At 40.9% G+C, this 19461-nt stretch overlaps 1 protein-coding gene across 19 annotated transcripts in view; it reads left to right on the top strand.

The window, feature by feature from the left end:
* Positions 1-4523: 4523 nt before the first annotated feature.
* Positions 4524-19461, top strand: part of ptprk (protein tyrosine phosphatase receptor type K) — a 103513-nt gene continuing 88575 nt past the window's right edge. For 9 of the 19 annotated variants that reach the window (XM_020603953.1, XM_020603958.1, XM_020603959.1 and 6 more), the window contains exons 1-2: positions 4525-4810; positions 11861-11884. In XM_020603953.1, the coding sequence (XP_020459609.1) occupies positions 4738-4810; positions 11861-11884 (97 nt within the window). In that variant the 5' untranslated portion in view covers positions 4525-4737. Of the gene's footprint in view, positions 4811-11860; positions 11885-19461 lie in introns of all 19 variants that reach the window. The other 10 variants (XM_020603963.1, XM_020603965.1, XM_020603964.1 and 7 more) reach the window with 3 other exon arrangements.

Below are 19461 nucleotides of genomic sequence, written 5' to 3' on the forward strand. Positions count from 1 at the left end.
ATATATTGTATATGTCAACTACTAGTTGAGTGGATTCAGTCGTTCTTTCCTATGCCAAACCCTGGACTCTGAGGCAGGAAGGGTCAAGTTATTCCACTAAAAAGCACTTGGATGGCCACAATTTTCAGATGTCTATGTCCAGCTGGAGTAAGAGGCTTGATCAGGTCCGTACTCCGAGTGCTGGCTGCAGCCTCTTGTGCGATCAGTAATAATAAGGTTGCCTCACCAAATATTAACTACCCACCTCTTTTGCAGTTCTTTGTCTTTGGGAAATGTGTGGAAACTGATAACAGAGTCGAACTTGGCAGAAGCTGTACATAGTGGGACACAGCAGTGATGGCTGGTAGGCTACTGTTCTCCTCTCGTTTTTGAAATATAACCATTTTCAGAGGTTTTGAGCTCACGGCATAACTGTTACAAACCTCAAAAATGCCAATAAAAAAAATAAAGAAGCAAAGAGATTATGCCATTTTTGACTAGGATTACTATCCTAGTTCGTTGTTGTCTATTCTATTTTGACAAAGGGACTGTTTCAAAAAGCTGCTTTTTCTGCACGGCTGCTCAACAGACTTTTGTTTTCTTTAGCAGTCCTCTGTATTGGCTGTGGTATTTTGACTTTATTCTTCTTTTCGACCATTTGCTGTGATTTTCAGACTTTTGGCCTTCAGAAGTGTCTACATATTAACTTAACATTTTTGTCCTCTTCTTTTTTTCTTGTAATAAGTTGGGGGTGGCTGCCACCTTTTCCCAAACATAATTATGACATGACTTGACAATGGATAATCAGTGCTAAACCAGCCTGCTTTCCTCTGTTACAACTGTGCAAGTGGTAGGGGATGGGACATTTATAAACTGTCTTCTTTAAATAGGTTCATCAGTGTATTTATTTTGTGCCACATCTTTTTTCATCATTGAAGAGAATAGACTAACCCTCACAAAGTGGCATGCTACTTGGGCCAGGACATGATGCCCTTGTACCAGAGTAACATTTGGTCAGAAATTTAAATTAATTCTTCATCATTCAAGCTCACCAATGCATACAAAGGCATGCTCTTACTTGTCATTTAATCAGTGGTGGAAAGCAACTAAGTACATTTATTCAAGTACTGTACTTAAAGTACAATTTGAGGTACCTGTACCTTTATTTTGATTTTCTGCTGCTTCATACTTCCACCAAATCATGACAATCATCATCATCATCATCATCATCATCATCATCATCATCATATTCAAGTTGATTGTGCCATTCTGCATATATGCTAATACCTTTTGTATATTTGCTTAAGTAATATTTTGAGTGCAGTACTTTTACTCTTAAAAGTATTTTTGTTATTTTATTACTTTTACTTAAGTATGAGATCTGAGAACTTCCACCAATGTGTCCACCTTTATTTAAAGCTGCATGAAGCAGTATGTTGTATAATTTTTTTTTTAAACCTTAACCATACTGTATTGAATTGGATTGAATGATAAAAAGTTGAAATTGGATGTTAAATAAATGTCATTGTGCATAATCTGCAGTTTGCAGAATTGCCTGATATTTACATTCTTGTGTGGTGATAGGATCGACTGTCTCTTTTCTACACTGCGAGCACATATGGTCTCAAGATCCAAAGGGAAAAAAATCTATTGCTTGCTGTCCATTGCCAGCACAGGCACTTTATTTCTTTAGTGTAGACTAACTTTTAGGCCTAACAGATATTACACAGCAATGACTACCTGCCATGTTGTTCTCTGTTTGCTTTCCCCCCTGAAGCCATGATAGTTTTATTTGATGTGAGGGATAAAAAACAAAGGTGGTGGGAGAGATACGAACATGTTCAAATCCTTGCAGAGCAGAATTCACTCTGTAAAAGACACTTTTTGGTACCAATGCTACTGAAAAAAACAGAAGTAAAAACAAGATATGTTTAGTAATAAAATCCACTATGAATTTGTATTTATTTTTAGCAGTGATGTATATTGAACTGAATAGATCTGTGTGCCTACAAATCCATCTTGTGGCCATCAGGAGTGATACTCTGCTAGGAAAAAGTGTATCTTTGAAATGTATACAGATGCATATGACGGTGGATGAATACACCTTTGCACATCACAGACATCTATGACTGCAAACAAGCTTGTATCTACTGTGTATACCCAGGAAAAATCATTTTGAGGTTAAAGCACAGATACACTTGGATGATTTCCACTCACTGTACACAAACCCCCAAATGTAAAATCTGCCTGCATCCATGCAAATAACCTGCAACTTCAGCAAACATAACAGTAAAGATTCACTGCTGTTTATAATGGCAGGATACCAACGCTGTGTAGCAACTGCACATTATAGCATAAGAGTGACATATGGTGACAGGGCAGCCAGGTTTATTTGCAGGACACTTAGAATACACTAAGAGAGATAAAGCGCAGTGAGATAACACACACCTGTTCCCTGCTCATACATTTTAATTCACACCACATATTTTTAGCTGTGTATCAAATCAAAATATCCATTTGGTCTTTTTGTCCAGCCTGTCATGATGTTGTCCAGCCTACTCTGACATGCCAGGCTGCCACCACTATGGGTAGGTGCTAAAATGTGGGTAAATGGTTTGTTTTAATAGGAGCACACAGAAACTGCTGCTAACACAAGCAACAAAAGTCCCCAGATATCCCAAACACATAAACACACAATGAACTGAGAATGTGCAAAATGTACTAAATGAAGTTTTCTGGTGTTGCACTTTGTGGTGTGAACCAGTGGATGTAAAGGTCATTCTTCAACCAGAGAGCCCCAGTAATTCAAATCAGTTTGATAGAAAGGTTTTAGCAGAAAATAAAGCAGTACAGTTAAGTTCACACTCCACCAACCATCCACTGGGTCTACTTTAAATCAAAAGGAAGCAGCTCCCGGGTGTACATCTTTTTGATGATGTTGCAAATCGAAGCCTTACTGCTCTAGTTTATGTCTCTGAAAAAGCATAAGTTTTGTCCTGCAGGACTCTGTTTCTCTTCTTGCAAATTTAAGATGCTAAAATCTTGCTTTCACTGTTACCTGACGTTTTATACACTGAACAATCAATCAGTACTGATAATGACAATAATTTGTTACAGCCACAATACTCCTATGATGGATTAATACTACCTTTCCCCAGGTCTTCTACAATATGTGCCCTCTACAAAGGCTTTTCACAAAATGGAGGATGAACTGATATTATACTTCGCTGCTGCAAATTTCAGCCAAATTGAATTTTAATATTTTGTACATTTATATGGCTGCCATCTCGGCCAGGACTCCCTTGAAGGAGAGGTCTTGATCTCAAAGGGACTTCCTGGTAAAATGAAGGTTAAATAAAATAAATTTAAAAAATTGTGATCAGTCTAATCATTTGGATCCAAATTATTTGCCATAAACCTGGGGCCAGTTTCACAAAATAAAATGTCTTGTTGAAATCATCCCCAGGGACCAGTGTAAATGTTGCTCTTAGATTAGTTTCTAATACAAGGTAGACAGTTCCATAAAAATGAAAACCAATTTATTTTAAGCCTAAAAATTGGCCCTTCCTACCTTCGAGCTAATGTATAACTATGTTTCTATGGTAACAATCAGTGACACACATGCTGACCAAAAGGGGAAAACATGGTTCATACTGTAATTTGTGGTTTGTTGATAGTACTGTGGAGTGACCAGTGAGAAGTGTTTTTAGAGCCTTGTTGTTGTTGTTGTTGTTACATTCTTCGCTGAATGTTTTCTGCAACCGTTCAATTCTTCTAGGAGACATTTTCTGAAGGGAACTGAAAGGTTTGATGGGATTGTTCAGTCTGCCGTGTTTTTTTTTTTTAGGTTGAAAAAGCTGTAATTTACCCAGAATTCACAGCAAATTAGTCCCAACTTTAGATAGTTAAGAAAGTAGCTTTCCCACAACAGATGCATTTAAATGTCTCTCTAGAATCTTGCTGTTACAGCTAGAGTAAGCCATAGTCAAAGTTTGTCTTTGTGAAAATGACCTGTGGAGCTTTTGGGCCCCCTGGGAGCACAAGGCTCCTGGGTGGTTGTGGTCAGGGCAGTGTTGGAAAAAAAGTACTCAGATCCTCTACTTACAAGTAAACGTAGCAATACCATAGTGTAAAAATACTCAGTTAAAAAGTAAGACTTGTTTTAAAAATGTTAAGTAAAAGTATTTGCATAAAAATATGCTTAACCATGCATAGATTGTGAATTAAAACGATTAATGCAATATACATCCCCTTATTGTTGCAGTTTGTACAGATGGAGCTGATTTTAACTACCCTATGCTGTTTTGATGATCATATAATTTGAAATTACAATTTAAATTACCTCACAAACTACTGGGGATCTTGTGAATTTTCCACCCAGGACGTCACAATTAACTTAACAAATATAAATCATAATCGAAACAAATACGCATACATTTGACCCATTATATTGTTGGCTTGTTTTATTTTAATTTGTTCTTTAATCATGTCCTACCTCGTGACGTCAGACACTTTCTCTCCCTCGCTCCCTCTCTCCCCGTCTCTCGCGCTCGCTCCCTCGATCCGCGTGAAACAAAGTATAGTGTCCGCGAGCCCGCAGGAAGCGAAAATAGAGAAAGGGGAGAATGGGGAGGATGAATCCACAACAACAGGAGGAATAATAACCCAGTGAGAAATAAATTAGACTGGAAACGGAGAAACTCCCCGGGGGAAAAAAACTTTTCGGTGGGGAAACTGTTCACGACCACATTTTAAAACATGGATACACTTTTCTCCGTATTCCTGGGACTCCTGTTTCTCTTTTCGACTGTTTCCGGTCAGATACCGACAGGTAAGGGCGAACAGTGAAAACATAGCCAGCTTGGAGTGTTTTCTGTTGTGAAATGAATGTTTGGACGTTATTTTTGCTTTGTGTAAGCCCGTGAATTCCTCACAGGTGTGTTTAGGTGTGTGAGAAAAGTTAGCCTCCGTGCTGAAAAGGTACAGTCGAGCCTGTTTTACCGCTTTTAGGCTGCTTTTATATATCCACGGATGTGACAAAGTTTATCATGAACTGAAGATGCTTTTCCCCACTGTTACAATATGAAACGCTCCTTTCTTTACATGAATTCGTATTTAAGCCTGTGTGAGATTGTCGCCTCTTGTCTGAACTCGCCCCTGTTTGCCAAGCAGGCTACACTTCCTTGCACAAATGACTAACAGTGACCTAATAGCTGGATCGTGAACTCTTTATTTTTAAACGTTTAAAAGTGAGTTGCAGCATTTCCGTCGCATCACAGGACAATCGATTATCTGTACAACTCTAACAAAATATGTAATTTAATGACCAAAGAAACAATTAAGATGCATTTAATTGCTGTCATGGCAGGTCACTGGCTCCATTTGGCAGTATTTACAGCTTTTATATCGGGGTACCGGTTAATAAGATGTATTGTACGGAGAGTTTGTATTAGGAGAGCGGGGGAAGGTGGTTCACGGTGGAGCCGTGCAGCCTCGCGAATAGCGCACGAACGGAGAAAAGTTAGTGTACTGTACGCACGAAGATCACCCCCAATAACTAGCCTATTTTATTCGTGCAGTACAACGAATCATACAATCTTGTACTGAATCGTATTTCCATCCTGATCCTATCTATAATCCGTGATGTGTAAAAGTATTTGCTCTTTGGTCAGAACGGTCGGTTCGGCTGGCAAGCGCCGGGACTCGTTGGCTTTTTGCAAACCAAGTGAGCCTCTTCTAACTTTTATTTGCACTGCCTGCGATAAAAACCTAGTGGCTGGGACTATATCCTGCACACCGATCTCCTATTTCATGATGCGAATAGTGTTTTTGCACTGTATGATTTTGACTTGAGGAGAAAACGATGAAGAGGATCAGTCCTCTTTTTCTTTGAAGACCCCGATTTAACTGTAAATCAGTGAAATTATGTTAAACAGTCATAGTTAAACTATAATCATGTGCATGCAAATGAAATGACCGTGACATTAAATTATTCTTAATTTTACTCAAGCCCCCCTAGGACTTTCGTCCTCGGACTCCAGTTTGAGCACATCAGCCGTAACCCGCATAGCAAAGTGTTCCTCTGCTCCCCTTTCGTCTGTCTCGTGTAAAAACATGAATCCACGACGAGACGAAAAGGCTGCCACCGTGCATCTTGATGCGCTCCGGGAGCCCAGTCAATGAAACCGAAAAGGAAGTTAATATGTAGGTTGTGTTAGTGCATGACTTGTTGGGATGCGTAAAATGACAAACTATTGTCTGCAGCTTTCGGTCTCCGCGCAAGCAAACTCTCCCTACCTGTGTGTGTGTGTGCGTGTCTGTCTGCCTGGCTGGGGTGCGTTTTATTTCCGCATTCAGCGTATGTTCAGTTCTGAACTCCAGCACAGAGAGAGGAGGAGAGAGGCACAAGCAGCTGTTTGAAAGTTGACCTCCAAAAACTCTCCAAGACTATATACGGCTGTAATAAAGGACACATCACGCTCCACTGAGTCGCTGGAACCGACCAGAAATAGTATAATAATGTCGTTTTCTGCTCCAGTATTCGCTTAGGCTTGTTAATGATTTGCATAGAAATTACACATTAATTACCACTTCATCTGTGAACGTTTTATTGCCCCCCTCCCCACCCTTATATCCTTTAACTACACCCCTCTCTCCCTCCCAGTGGCCATTTGGTCCGCTGGGTAACAAATGTGTGGAATTTCTTTGAGGCCTCTTGGGGAATTTGAAGGCTGCTAATTTGCAAGCAAATACTAGTGACTATATGATGCTTTACACAGCGAGGGAGGTAGCATAAGAGAGCTTGCAGTTGGTTGTGTTGGGGGATTTTTATAAAAGCAAGCACCAATAAAATTATTCATGGTAAATGAGATTCAGGGAAAAGGACTGATTAATCCAGTTTCTAGGGTGTAATATGTAATTGCTATGCCCTTTTCTGTATAAACTAATTGATGAAAAAGAGTTTAATTCAGAGTTTAAGACAACAACTTGACATTTATCTGGCTATCACGACAAGGCCTTGCATGCGGTGCAAAGAGAGCGCAGATGATGTTGGATTTTTACAAAGGAGCACAGTCATTTCTATAAATGACAGCACATTAATTTCATCAGTTCATGTGTAACCAATGAGGCTGAAAGGGTTATTGGGCACATCATTAATACAGCCAGTGTGAACTTTCAAGTGGTGATTATTAGATCAGAAGCCAATAATGAAGGAGATCTTATGGAAAATCACAGGAGAGACTTGGCGCAGTGGTGCAGTATCAGTAGGCTGCACTCGGAAATCACACAGACGAGGACATCAAACCTCAGGGTAATGATATAAAACTGTCTATCATATCTTAACAAAGTCACTTTGACTTTGTGTCTTTTATCTAAATCGGTCTCATTTCTGCCTTTATATTCTAGTTTCCCATTTAGAAAGTCAGACTATATGGAGTTTATATAAATCTGTCTTTCGTCTCTTCTTATCCTGTTTTGTGGCAGTTTTGTTTTGGCTTATCACTTATAAAGTCAGTGTAATAAATGCAAATGAGTGAGTGTCTTCACAAAGTCACTAACTTAACGTTCATTTGACAACTTTCCAAATCTGTCTGCTTTGATCGACTTGTGACACAGATTCCCAGCGTCTTTGATCATAATGAAGTGAAATAACAGTTTTTCATTAGTGTCTCCAGATGAATTAGAAGGCTGCCATTGCTACTGAACACCACATCTGAGCTGGTTTAATTATATATGCAAATTATTTTAGAATTTTCAACATTAGAACCAAGTTGGTTTAATTATAATTACTTTTCAGCTTCATTTGGAAGATGAAATAAAATTGCATGTTTTTCTGGAGAAAGGCGAGAGAAGAGAGTGATTGTGAAGACGCAAAGAAAGAAATAAAGAATGCAACCACTGGTTTTTCGCTGTGGGCATCTCCTCTACTCAAGAGACTGAAAACGGCAGGAGGGAGTGTGCCTGAGTGTCTGTATGTGTGTGTTTCTCTGTCATGCCCTGCATGTGAGCATGGAGCAAATGTGTGTGTCGGCTCGTGTGTTGCTGTCACTTAAAGAAAAAGAGGGAGGCCGATGTTTTTGAGCCTTCTGGAGTACAGTGGTACAAACATAGACATGTGAAATGTTTGTCTTTCATTTAGATTCATGTGAATTCATGTGCCTCTTCGTTCTACTCAAGTCATGTAAAATGGCACCAAATCAAAGGCATTTATTTTCTTGTTAAAATTAATATTTCACTGTGCTAGCCTTCAGATCCATCTTAATGTCTTCTCTTCAAATCAAATGCCACTTTGTCCACAGCCTATGGATTTCAATTTAGTTATATATTAAAAAAAGTGCTTTGAAAATACTGGCTCATTTTTTTTTCCAGCCGTTTGGGGATGAAGCCTGCTTGCACACAAGCATCTGTATAAATGTAATTAATCTGTTCACAGAATTCATTAGCTGATCCCTCCTTAGACTGTGTGCATGTGTGTGTATGAATGAATATCAGGGTTTGTGTTGAAAAATGGATTAGCACCACATAGTGGCTGGGTAGCCTCTGAGAAGAGAAGAGAGTGAGAGAGACTGAGAACATGACATGATTGACAAGACCTCTGGTTCAGGCTCCCATACAACATGAGAAAACTGTAGAACAGGATGCCCTGCTAGCCTCTAGATAAGTTTCCTTTCAACACTGGACAAGTTTTTAGCAAACTTCTGGAATTTTGGCAAAATAAAATATGAAGCAATGTCTGGGTCCATCAGTTACCTTTATGCCACCATATTCAAGAGGACATGACTAGAGTGTATAATTAATTGATCACCGGTATTGCCCCCTGGGGCTATTGTTGACCCTTCATCATGCTGGCAGTGAAGGCAGTAAAACTGCTGTGCCCGTGCTGCCGCAGCATCTGTGTTAAAGGGCAGAGGCGGCTTGGAGCCAAAGGGTGGGACATTTTGATGGCTTTTTTTTCTCCGACCCAAAATCAGTTTTTTAAATCTGAACTTGAATCCAAATCTGTGACCACAGTCATTAACATGTTGTACTTGCACAACAACTTTGAGTCAAAATCATATCATAATGTATGCATCTATGTATAAGCGTTATTTCAGACATAATACGTCCATATCAGAACAAAAACAATAAAAACAAAAATATAAGGGAACACCCTGTGGCAAAGACCCGAAGGACAAAACACCCAGACATAAACAGAGCGATGTGGTGTATGCAATTAAGTGTAGTCAGGAGTGTAATGACTTGTACATTGGTGAAACTAAGCAGCCGCTGCACAAACGCATGGCCCAACACAGGAGGGCCAAGTCCAGTGGACCAGAGTCAGCAGTCCACCTCCACCTGAAGGACAAAGGACATTCTTTTGAGGACAGTGAAGTCCAGATCCTTTCCAGAGAACATCGCTGGTTTGAGAGAGGAGTCAAGGAAGCTATTTTTGTAAAATTAGAACACCCCTCACTAAATAGGGGTGGTGGACTAAGACACAACTTGTCTTCCATCTACAACTCTGTTTTGAGATCTCTGCCCAAACATGCCCACCAGGACAATAGGCATCAGTCCACAGGTGAGGGTTCAAAGACAGGTAACGACTCTCACCGATACTGGGTTATTATGACTCAGTCATTAGGTGACATTGTTGGGCATCAAAGGACTGAAACACCACCGATGGGGATAAATATCTCTGACTCAACACCAGTCGGGCAGAACTGATGAAGCCTCTTGGATGAGAGGTGAAACGTCTTCGACCTAATAAATAAATTTTAAAAAAACCTAGTCCAGTTGATTTTTTCAGCTTACTATGACCTGGATGACTGGGAACAAAAATAAGAGGACAGCACTAAATCACGGCGATTCCCCAATATACTATATGACGATTAAAACACATATAAACATTTGTTCCAGTTTGTCCAATAGCGAGAAATACCTCGTGTCACTTTGCATAGGCTCAGTTAAAACCATTATGACTGCATTTTCTGAGTCCGTTTATCGACACATAGATTTATGTGCCGATAAACTATAAGGAGACACGTGTTATACGTCACGCCTCTATTACTGGGATGCTGGCGGCTGTCTACAAAGAAGACTGCTGGTTTTGTTTGGCTTAATATAAATAAGCAACTCAACTTAAGAGCAGTATCGTGGGCCCTCATATTTATAAACTAAAGAAGTTGAGTTTGGCTTTTATTTAAATCTCAAGCAAGATGATATATTTCCACTGTTTTCATGAATTTCTGGTGTTTCCACTATTTTGTGCACAACTTTTTGATTTAGCAGTTGGAAATGTACCTGTTATGGTCAGGATGTTTATATACTCTATGGGCTCATAATGGGTGTAAATCATCTGTCAGAAGAAGGAAGTGAACCAAGAAGGTGGAATCATCCCACTGGAAATTAACGGAGGCACTAAATCCAAAACAAATCCCTGAAATATTGCATCCCTGATGAATGATGGTTTTTGGTCCGATGTTATCAATCTCTGCTCTACCTTGTTTGGCTCTGGCCACAGCTATGGGTACAAGGGCGCCTTGAAACACACAACTGCCTCACACACACACACACACACACACACATTTACACACATGGCTGGCTAATGACAGATTAAGTAATCAACACACTCAGCTGATTAATTACATTACAGTGAGCGTGCACACACACTTTGCCTCACACTCACACAGACACTGATGTGAGCAGTCTCACTAATAGTCATGTGTGTGGTGGTAATGATATATGTAATGGAGACGTAGCTGGTGTGGGTGTGTGTGTTAGGAATAAGAGAGGTTGTTAGAAGTAGACTGGTGAAGACAGTCCTGGGAAATTATTATTTTTAGGATTGCCCTCAGGGTTAGGTGACGCACAGGCTAAGCATGTCGATTTTGAAAGTAGACAACAGAAGACATCCCAACCTTTTTGTTCTGACTTCTTTCCAAAGCCACTCCTTCAAACCACAACGTGCATTGCAATGCCTACTGCCTGACTACTACTTACAGATTTCAGGAAAATAACAAACAAAACGAAACCGATAATTACCTGCCCAGCAGAAATAAGGTCACTTTTGTTGTCTCAGTTGTAACCCTCAGATCTGCAGCCCCAAACAGTAGTGGGGGAACTTTGGTTCATGGCTAAGCTGCTTTAGCTTTGACTTGTAGCAACTAGCTTTAGAAGTCCAGGCATTTCCAGCGGTGAGAAGTGAAGAGGGTGACAGAGGTCTCCGTTGGCGAACAAAAGCTCTTGTGGATACCTTCTCTGCTATAGCTCCCTAGGTTTAGCTATCAAAACAGAGCAGTAAGCAGAGTTTTTAGAGTAAATGAGACGAGACAAAAGATAAAAACTTATAGTGGTAGTGCTTTTATAGACACTTTCTTATATCATGGCTGCCAGCAGAAAGGTTAGAAATCTTTGTTGCCACGATGTGCGTTATTGGCACTGACCTGCTGAAATGAACAAACCCTGCATACAACACCTTCAGACGAAGCAGCTTTGTGTTTTTAATGGCAATACTTGAAATTTAGTGTCACACATATAGGAGATGGATGTGATACATAAAAAGGTCCTAGTGGGACTGCACTTAATTATAAAGCCTCATAAACATAAACTACAATAATCTCAACACTTGGTGTACAAGAGTCCAAAACTGGCAAATTTATGATTTAAACAGTTTGTTCAAAGAATAAGTAAAGAGCATAAAACAAGCGTTTGTGTCCAGCTTATGACACGTGGCATTTTTTGTTGCAGTGCAGGAATGTTATTACACAAGCCAGTTGGACATAGAGAGATATGCTGAGTCATTAAACACACACTGCAGTTCTCTTGTGTATGTGTTCCTTTGTGCATGCTTTCTAATCTAATTCTGTCTTATTATTCTCTGCTTTGCTCCTTTTGGACGCAGCTCGCATGGGGCGCGCTGAGAAGGGTGAGTTATGACTGGCCAGCTAAGAGCTGAGTTCCATTTATCATTGTCGTCATCGCTGCCATAGTTGTTATTGTCATCATTAGCCCAGTGTCTTCACCTTAAATCTGTGTTCGTTTTTTAATGTGTATATGCATTGTAGTCTTCTAACCATATTCATCCATCAATAGTGCCAACAAATAGCTGATGTGTCCCATTTGAATTCACCTTGACACACGACTGCAACATCTTCTGAAATACCGTGTGTAGTTAGACAGCTGCTGTGAGGTTTGAAGTTTCCAGGTACTGTATTTAGGTGAGTCAGGTCTTTAATAAAGGAGCTCTGACTAACTTTGTTCCTTCAGCAGATGGACTCTTCTCTTCCGTCCACATAGCTGTCCATTTTAGCAACCTCTCTCTCTCTCTCTGTCTGACACATATCCTCTCTCTCCTTCTCCCTCTGTCTCTCTCTCCTTCACACACACACAAACACTCAGAGTGGCTGCTTAATGAGGGAGTTGTTTTTTTGTTGTCAAAGTGACAGGTTAGTAAAATACACTGCAGACGCTCCATGCAGCAGAGACAGACAGAGAGACTGCTGTGTAACTGTACAGTCAGTGTCCTGCAAGATTTTGCTGTGACAAAATCAAAGAAAGCAAAATGTGTGTACTTACAAAAATGTAATGAAATGAAAATCCTCAGTTCATTTTACACAAGGTCACATTCTGGTTAATCCTTAAAAATGGAAAGAAGAAGCTCTGATTTTTTTTCCCCTTACATTTTTATTTTGTGTGTATGTGGGAGTTGAACATAGGATTAGGAGTGTTATGCTTCAAAACACAAATTATTTAATACAAAAATAACAGAACTAATGAAAGCCCAGTGGGGCAGAAATACTGTTAGTTCATATTAAGTAGGACATCTATTATCTGTACTTCTTATCCTAACGAGGGTCATGGCGCTGGAGCCAATCCCAGCTGACATTGGGTAAGGGGTAGGGTACACCCTGGATGGGTTGCCAGTCTATCACAGGGCTGGCATTTAGAGACGGACACCCACACACACTCCTACAGGCAATTTAGAGTCACCAATCAACCTAAGCTGCCTGTCTTTGAACTGTGGAAGGAAGCCAGAGTATCCGGACAGAACCCACTCAGGCACAGGGAGAACATGCAAACTTTGTACAGAAAGGCCCCGGGTCGGCCGGGGCTTGAACCTGTGAGGTGACAGCGCTAATCACTATTTACTTTGGTCGTGTAACCGCTGGCTGTGTAGTTGTAGCTGATGCACCCTCATAGGATCATGTTTGACTGCCAGCATACTCTTTCAGGTGCTTTCTTTTGAGGTGGTTAAAAAGGTTCATGTTGCCATCTCACATTCAGACGCCGTCTTTGAAGCATTTGTAAATACCTGTTGTTTGGAAAATCCAAACCAGTTCTATATTACTGATGTCAGATTCTTTGTAAGGACCAGCTCCTCTGTATTGACATTTATGCCACTTCGTTGTCAAATAGGGAATGTGAAGGTACGTTACACAGCATTGCATATTTACTATAGAACTGGACTGGCTGAATGTGCACTGTGGCACCAAACAAATTAGCTCCTTGTAGAGCAGTGGTGTCAAACTCAATCGCACTGGGGGCCAAAACTCAAAGCACACTTTAGGTCGCGGGCCGAACAGGATAAAAATTTATTGAACAGACTAAAACTAAACGTTTTTTGAACATCAATATGAATCGAAACAGATAGGATACAATATTATTCCAAAATAAATAAGACACACGGGTTTACCGACAATGTCAGTAAACATATACTCAGCCTCCCACCGGTTTAGAAAGGCTCTGTTTTCAGAATCAACTTTTCTCTTGGCCATTGTTAGGGGCTAGCTTTGACTAGAAATTAGGGTTGTATACATCAACAGATGCTTGATTGATCTGATGTAATTGACGCGGGAATGATCGCAGGTAGCCCATCGTTCGGTAAGGCAGCTGTTGCGCTGCATTATGGGATTTGTAGTTTGTGTGTTATCGGCGCTTCATATGGCCGGGCCATTAAAAAAAAGATATATAAAATGATCTCATGGGCCGGATGTGGCCTGCGGGCCTTGAGTTTGACACGTGTTGTAGAGGAAGATTGTGCAGACATTTTATTCGTTCACAATCTAATAGCATCATATCTCACGCCCCCACTGGAAGCGTAATGTTAAACAGTGTGTGGCTGGTTTTCTGATATTAGTGGACAAGGTTTTTATCTCAGGCAAGGTGCTCTGCCGTAAAACACTGAAGAAACTAACAGACCAACCTATAACACCATTAACATTAGTATTAATGCAATTAACAAATTATTATTCATTAACACAATTAACGTTCCAATATAAAGTTTACATTTAAGGGCCCTAAGGTGGGGAGCTGGTCCTGCCAGGTATCAGCCTTGGTATAGAAAGCTTCCAGTAATCTCCCGCTTCCCTGTTGTTACTATAACCAAACCCTGACATTGTCCTGCATGTTTAGCAAATGTTTGATGATACTGGTGTTGAGCCAAACCATTGTGCAGGAGTGTTGGGGAATTCTGGCGGCTCATTTGGCTAGAGTGTAACCAAATGCTCTGGTTTTAAAACTGTCCCGGGTCACTTTTTTGAAACATTTGCTTTTAGAGAAGTGGGTCATCATCCAAAGTATGACGTTTTTAGGTGCATGTGCCTTTCAGTGTCTTTACTAGGGCTATTTCTGTTATCCTTGAAGCTCCTTACAAGACACTTTAGACACATTAAGATAAGAAAGTTTCTTTAAAGTGACAGACAACATCAGATTTCATTCAAGAGGCAGGCAAACTCTTCATAAAAAACAGTTTTTTACAGTAGCTTTTTCTTCCAATTGAAATGTGACAACCCAACTGTGTGTGCGTCTGTTTGTATGTACCTATGCATGTGCATGTGGGATTGTGCCTCTTTGTGTTAGCCTTCAGGTGGACTGGTTACATAGACATGGTGCTTGTGTCAGTGTGTGTATGCGTGTAGCTATGGGCAGTGACCTAAGTGGTTCCCATTAGTCTATTTAAGAATACATCTACCATCAAGCATGCACTCACATACACAGAAGTTGTATAAGCAATTGTGGTGCAGCATACCATAGAAAGTCTCCTTCCTGGTCTCTGTGTGCAGTCTCATGATAAAATCCCAAAGGACATTCTGCTACATTCACTGTCAGACATGTATGTATGTATATACTGATATCAAAAAGGACACTATTTTTCCTCTCTTTACATTCCTTTCCAAAACCTCATCTCTCCTCTGCTCTTTAAGCTGATTTCAGTTCAAGAGCAGCAGAAAGCTTTTGAGATATATAAACCCTTTTCTCTGTGTGTGTATGAATCAGGGACTTACAGCGAGATGCCCAGTCCATTAAGATTATCGTTTCCATCCCTGAGCACATAGCTTCACATCACCACAGTTCTGGTCCTGTGTCTGTCTGTGTGAACAGAGATTTAAATCTTCTAGCAGATATTCCTGAGCTATCTTTTTCCTCTAAATGATGGTACACTGTGTTTTTTTTGTAATCTGTCTGCCACCATAATCTATCTGTCGCTGGCCCTGTCTGTCTTCCTGCCAGCCAGCCTGTGTGTGTGTCCGTCCTGTCTGCAGATGACTAGATGACTGCAGACACATGGTCAGCCTGACAAGTGATTGCATACACATATACACACCTCCAGTCCATCACTCTAACAGACAGGCTGCGTGTGGGAGTGTGGAGACAGACATTTAAATGCCCAACATCTGTCTGTCTGTCAGATTTCCAGTTGGTCCGCCTGTGCCTTGAAACACTGTAGTGAAGTGGTGAAGACTGAATTAAAAGTTCAGTCTTTCGGTAGTGTGTAGACACATTAGAATACATGTGGGAACACATTCTGAATATAGTGTTGTATATAATGTTGTCTTAATTTCAAAGTAACCCTTATTTGGTGAATAATAAAATGTTGCCAGTAAGTAGCTGGTTAATATATGTGGATCATTAATCTCTGATGTGTGCGATTATGATTCAGTGTTTTCCTTCCAACTCAACTGTATCTTCAGCTCTTGATTGCACTTTTGCACAAAACAAGTACTGCAGATTTCGTACACTGTCTCTTCAGAAAGGAAAAGCGACTACAGACCCCATTTAGACTGGGTTTTAAAATGCGCCCTGGGCGATCGGATCCCAAGTGGACAGCGCTAAACACCCGCCACGATGGACTGTGATAAAACCACATACCGAGTGTAGTGTGAATACTATTGTGTCCTGGCATACGTCAAAATGCAGCATGACTAACAGCTAGAGCAGCTCACTAACTTAGAGACCAGGGCTGCCTGCTGATTTGCAACCTCGTACCTCCAAACTCTCAGCCTTTCAGATTTATATCTGTCCATTCATGAAGGTAAACAATAGTTTTGCCTCAGTTTTTGATTGTTGTGTCAGGACACCTACTGAGGCTCTAAATCCCCAAGGCACTTGTGTTTTTTAGAGTGCAGAATTGAATAAATGTCTGTGGGAAACCCTGACCATGAGTTCTGCCTAGAGAACTGCAGAGTTGTTTGAATGCTGCCAATAGTGTGTTCTTCCCACTGGAAGTGATAAGAAAGAGAAGGCAGTGCAGTGAAATTCCCAACAGACACATAGCTGTGGAGCAATGTGAACCAAGAAAAACATCAGAACAGAACGTCAGGTCTTCACTGGGAGATAGCCCTGAGATTCTTAATGTGAGGGTGTCTGTTTTTTTTTAACTGATACTCACTACACACACATCGACTCACACACACTCCCCTGCGATGTTGATACTATGCAGACTCCACTGTGTCTAGTGGAGTCAAGCGAAATCAGTCATTTTACTAAAACAAACTCTCCTCTGCTCTCCCTTCACTACTTCTTCCCTTTTCTCTAAACAGATCCAAGTATGACTCCCTCCTCTTCTCCATCCAAACGTCTCCTAAAGGTTCTTTGATCCCCCCCCCCACCTCCCTTTCCTTGGAATGTATGGCTCACTAACCTAAACAAAGCAACACAACGTTTATCAAACCCTCCCCCCATCTCATGTACTCCTCATTTTCTTCCTCCTTTTTCCCTCTCATCCTCCTCCTCCTCCTTACCACCTCCAGTGCCCCTTCTTTCCCACTCTCCTCCTCCTCCTTGTTTTGTCGGTTTCCATGTTTCCCCCACAACAAGAACAAGGGTGGGATTTCATGTTCCCAAATCCAGACTGGATGGTGTTGTATTACAGGTGATAAGTGTGTAGATTGTGTTTAAGGCCGAAACTGCAATTGTAAATCGAGTTAGCTGTACTTAGTGCATTGTAGCATCAATTTAGGAACAACAGGAACATAAGGAAAACATCCATCCATTATTTATGCTGCTTATCTTGAGGAAGGTGGTGGGGTAAGGAAGACATGGTAGTTTCAAAGTTCGTTTGACTAAAAACATCGTTGCATATCAGGTTTGGACAGGGTCTGAAATTAAGACTCACCAGGTGCCAAATGACACCAAACACTCTCACTCCTTTTGTCTCTACCTCACCACATCTTCTATCACATCAAGGTCTCTCGCTCGCTATCTTTCTATCTGTCGCACACATGTGCACACATATAATACCCCCTTCTGATTATAAGACTTTGTAGAAAAAACTCTTTTGTATTAAGTGGCTAGGCTAACCTTCACTATGTGTAGTGTTTGTGTGCATCTTTGTGTGTACAGTAAGTGTGTGTGTGAGCTGAGCGAGCTGTCTTGTTGGAGTAGTGGTTAGCAGATATAGCGCTACCTCCCCATGACATACACTGTCTCTTACAGTCAACCTCACACACAGACACACACACCTTTACACACAGAGTCACTCTGCATTGTAGAGCTAGTCCCTCACCACAGAGTGAGCTACAGTACATGAAGTTAAGTGCAGGTTTGAAAGAAAACTACTGCGGTCTGTGTGTTGAGAGAAAAAAAAAATTATTGATGTTTTGCAGTATGACTGTGTTCTTTAGATGAAATACTCCAATGACAAGCTGTAGAATACAGTTCTGTCTCTCACTCGTTCTTCATCCATGGCCACAGAGCTTTGTGAAATCTCTCGAGTGACTGTATTCGGTCTTCTCTTGTAACGTGTATGAAGGGGAAATGAGCTGACAATGCTGATGTATAAACCAGTCTTTGACAGACATAATTTCATACAATGTGTAGTAAAAATGTTCGAACTTTCTGTATGACACATAAGCCCAGTTTAGAGGGCCCTTCACTGCAGGAGTTGTCCATCAGTTTTCCTCGCCATTCTGTGTAAAAGGTACTGTCCCAGCATGGGAGGTCGACGTTGACCCTCCAAAATGCTGCAAGGAGAGGCAGTGTTTTTGTCGAGACGAGTTTACCCTACCTCCTGTATAAATGGGACAGGATGGAATAGGGGATTGGAGGGAGAAAGAGAGAGAGATAGAGAGTGAAGGAGAAGAGAGAGCAGCATCAGCAAAAATTAAGTGAAACGGATAATTAAAACTTTATTTTGTGGTTGTTTCACTGTGTTGATCATGAAATACAGGAGTTTTCACTGATATAGTCTTATATTAATAATTTCAGTGCCAACAGTGGTCAAATTGGAACCATTCTCTCCATTACTTAAAGTGAACTCCATACAACTGTCAAATTCAGCAATACACTTCCTGCTTTGTTTATTTCTGGCCAGTTCTGTCACTCTCACAGGTCAGAGCTGATCGTCTTTGCGCAAGTTTGCAAGATCCGCTAATAGAAATAATAATGCATTGTGTTTGAAAATGAAGAAGTAATTCAAGCAGCGTGTCATCACCTTGTTGAATTCAGTATACCTCACTGCCCCATTACCCCGAAAAGAGTATGATCTCCTGGGGTTTACACTGTTTGTCCCCCACATCAGAACCATGACTTTGCATCCTTTTACAGGAACAATGCTGGATGAAAGCTAACATGGCTGTATTGAAAAAATGTGGATTGATTGAGGTTGTCTAAACAGTAGCCTTGCATTATGATTAAATAGCATTTGTTACTAAACAGCATTTTCCTTTGTATGAAGTGGCTGTAGTAACTAAAGCTTTAGGTGCTTAACCTCTGACTGATTCAGTGGCACCTGAAGAAAGTGGAGGTTACAGTGGAGCACCTCCCATGTGAATGTGCAGCAGCATCACAAGAGTTCCCTGGATGAATAAAGGTTTAAGTCGAGCCATGAGCTCACTCTGCCTCTTTGCCTCTCTTTCTACTGTTTGTTCTCTACGCACACTCACACGCACACCCTCCTGAGACTCACATACCTCTGGACTGAGTGAGCGAGTCGGCCACATGCGGTTTTGGTTTGCCACACTTTCCCCTCACTGGCCCCATATTAACCACTTCTACTTCACCATGGTCAAGTACATGTGTATATCTCCCATTCAGTGTATGCTCCAGTGTGTTTGCTTGTAAATCTGCCTGTCTGTACATTTAGAATGTGTGTGTGTGAATGCATGTCCTGGCCGCAGGCAGAGTCGAGTGGAACAGTGAATCAAGGTTAGTGGTCCAAAGAGAGCAAGAGAGTTTGAGAGGGGGTGAGAGACTGTAAGCGAGGCAGCCGAAGTGGCAGAGAGA

This window comes from Monopterus albus, unplaced genomic scaffold (assembly GCF_001952655.1).
Source record: "Monopterus albus unplaced genomic scaffold, M_albus_1.0 scaffold63.1, whole genome shotgun sequence".
In the NCBI taxonomy this organism is placed as follows: Eukaryota; Metazoa; Chordata; class Actinopteri; order Synbranchiformes; family Synbranchidae; genus Monopterus; species Monopterus albus.